At 41.3% G+C, this 1740-nt stretch overlaps 1 protein-coding gene across 1 annotated transcript; it reads left to right on the top strand.

Moving 5' to 3' along the window:
* The first annotated feature begins 200 nt into the window (after window positions 1-200).
* On the top strand, window positions 201-1136 carry LOC141909955 (uncharacterized). The gene has a single exon (XM_074800640.1). The coding sequence runs from the start codon at window positions 201-203 to the stop codon at window positions 1134-1136; it is 936 nt and encodes a 311-aa protein (XP_074656741.1).
* The last annotated feature ends 604 nt before the right edge of the window (window positions 1137-1740 follow it).

The raw sequence follows: 1740 nt of genomic DNA, 5'->3' as shown, positions 1-1740 counted from the left end.
AATATTAGAACAAGCGATGCTTTGACTATCGAAGCTGTCTTTATACATGCTCAACGTTGGTTATAATTGAAGGTCATTTGAATTTACGAACGAAAGCAAGAAGAAGGCGCAGACGTTTATAAAATCTATTTAGCTTTCAATATAGTTTCAATGATAAGTGAGCTGTAATTGAGAGTGAAGTCTGATTGGTCGGCGACGCGATGGCTGCATCTTCAGTTCCTCAGAACCGCACAAATCCCACCGGTATCTACACGGCGATCGTACTGTCTGCAACTACGATGCCTGGAACTTATCTCTGGTTTTACCTCGTGTTCGCCAGTCTTTGTTTAATTCTCGGATTCGTCGGTAATCTGCTCATCGTGATAGTGATGCTGCGACGTAAACTATGGCGACGTTCTTTCAGTCGTATTTTCGTTCAACTAGCCGTCTGCGACACTTTAGCTTTAGTCTGCGCCTATTTCAGTAAATATATTAACGTTATATCTTATGCATTTTATGGAGAATTACTGATCAAACCGTCAACGCGAATTCAGTGTATATCTTTTGAGTATTTTATATTGTTGTGCCTTTCGTGCAGTCCGTGGACGCTGGTCCTCGTAGCTACCGAGCGAATGTGCGTCGTTTGTTTTCCGTTTAGAGGTCCTCGTTTCTGGAGCCCGAATACTGCCTCGAAACTCTGTTTCTCCGTAATCTGCTTCCTAGCGCTGGGCTTTAGTTATTCATTTGTAACTATCGATGTTAGTGACAACGGTTGTATCATTAAAAATGTGCCCACATTTGTCAAGCCTTTGGTAACGTCTATTCTTGTCTCTGCGGGCCCGTTTATTTTGTTAGGCATCATGTCCGCGATGACGTCGATCATTTTATTCAGAAAAAATGGCAACTCAGAAACCACCCTAGCATCGAAATACTCAAACCAGGTAACCGTGTTGGTTCTGTCACTGTGCGCTTTTTTCATGGTTACAACGTTCCCGACGTTCGTCATCGGCCCTTTTCTCAGGACAAATCTAGAATTAAATCACATTTCCACTGTCCTCAACGATATCCTAGCGGTGAACTATTCGCTGAATCTCTACTTGTATCTGATGACGGGAAAAGTAATCAGAAACGAATTGCGCAATTTGATCCGCTTCTAAACGAAACCGTTGCGAACGGCGGCCACACAAAATATCGTCGTATATACCCCGATCCTTCATCTCTGATCATCGAGGCTCAACCCCGGTAGCAAGACGGCCGTTTAAAAATCGATTACCTCGCTATCGGTACCGCGCCCGTCCCTCCCGTTTAATTAATTGAATCAATTAAGAAATCCGCATCCGCTAAATTACACTATTAACTCTCCATCGCTTCATTTCCGCATTTCTAATTTATCCAATTAGTAAAAATGAATCCGTTTCAACTTCCTTAATCATACGCGAAATCCAATCTAAAATATGCTGACGACTTCGAAATGAAAATCGCGCTCGAATCGTTAAACTTCTATTCAATGATGAATTAAGAATCATTCGGGAACCGTCAGATAATACAAGTATTTAAATAGAATCGTTGATGATAGTTTCACTGACCCCCGCGGCAAAAAATCTAAAACTTCCATTCACAGACAATCAAATCATATGCTGCTAGGTATTAGACAATTTATCAAAGCTGTTATAGGCAATTTTAGCTAATGTATGTCGTACACTTATGGTTTTTTTGTCTGAATATCTGTTTTGGTTGTAAACACTTCCTTCGATTGGTCGC

The sequence above is a fragment of the Tubulanus polymorphus genome, chromosome 8 (genome assembly GCF_964204645.1).
Source record: "Tubulanus polymorphus chromosome 8, tnTubPoly1.2, whole genome shotgun sequence".
NCBI classification, from domain to species: Eukaryota; Metazoa; Nemertea; class Palaeonemertea; order Tubulaniformes; family Tubulanidae; genus Tubulanus; species Tubulanus polymorphus.
Note: the sequence above shows the minus strand (reverse complement) of the source record. Positions and strands in the feature narration are given on the sequence as shown.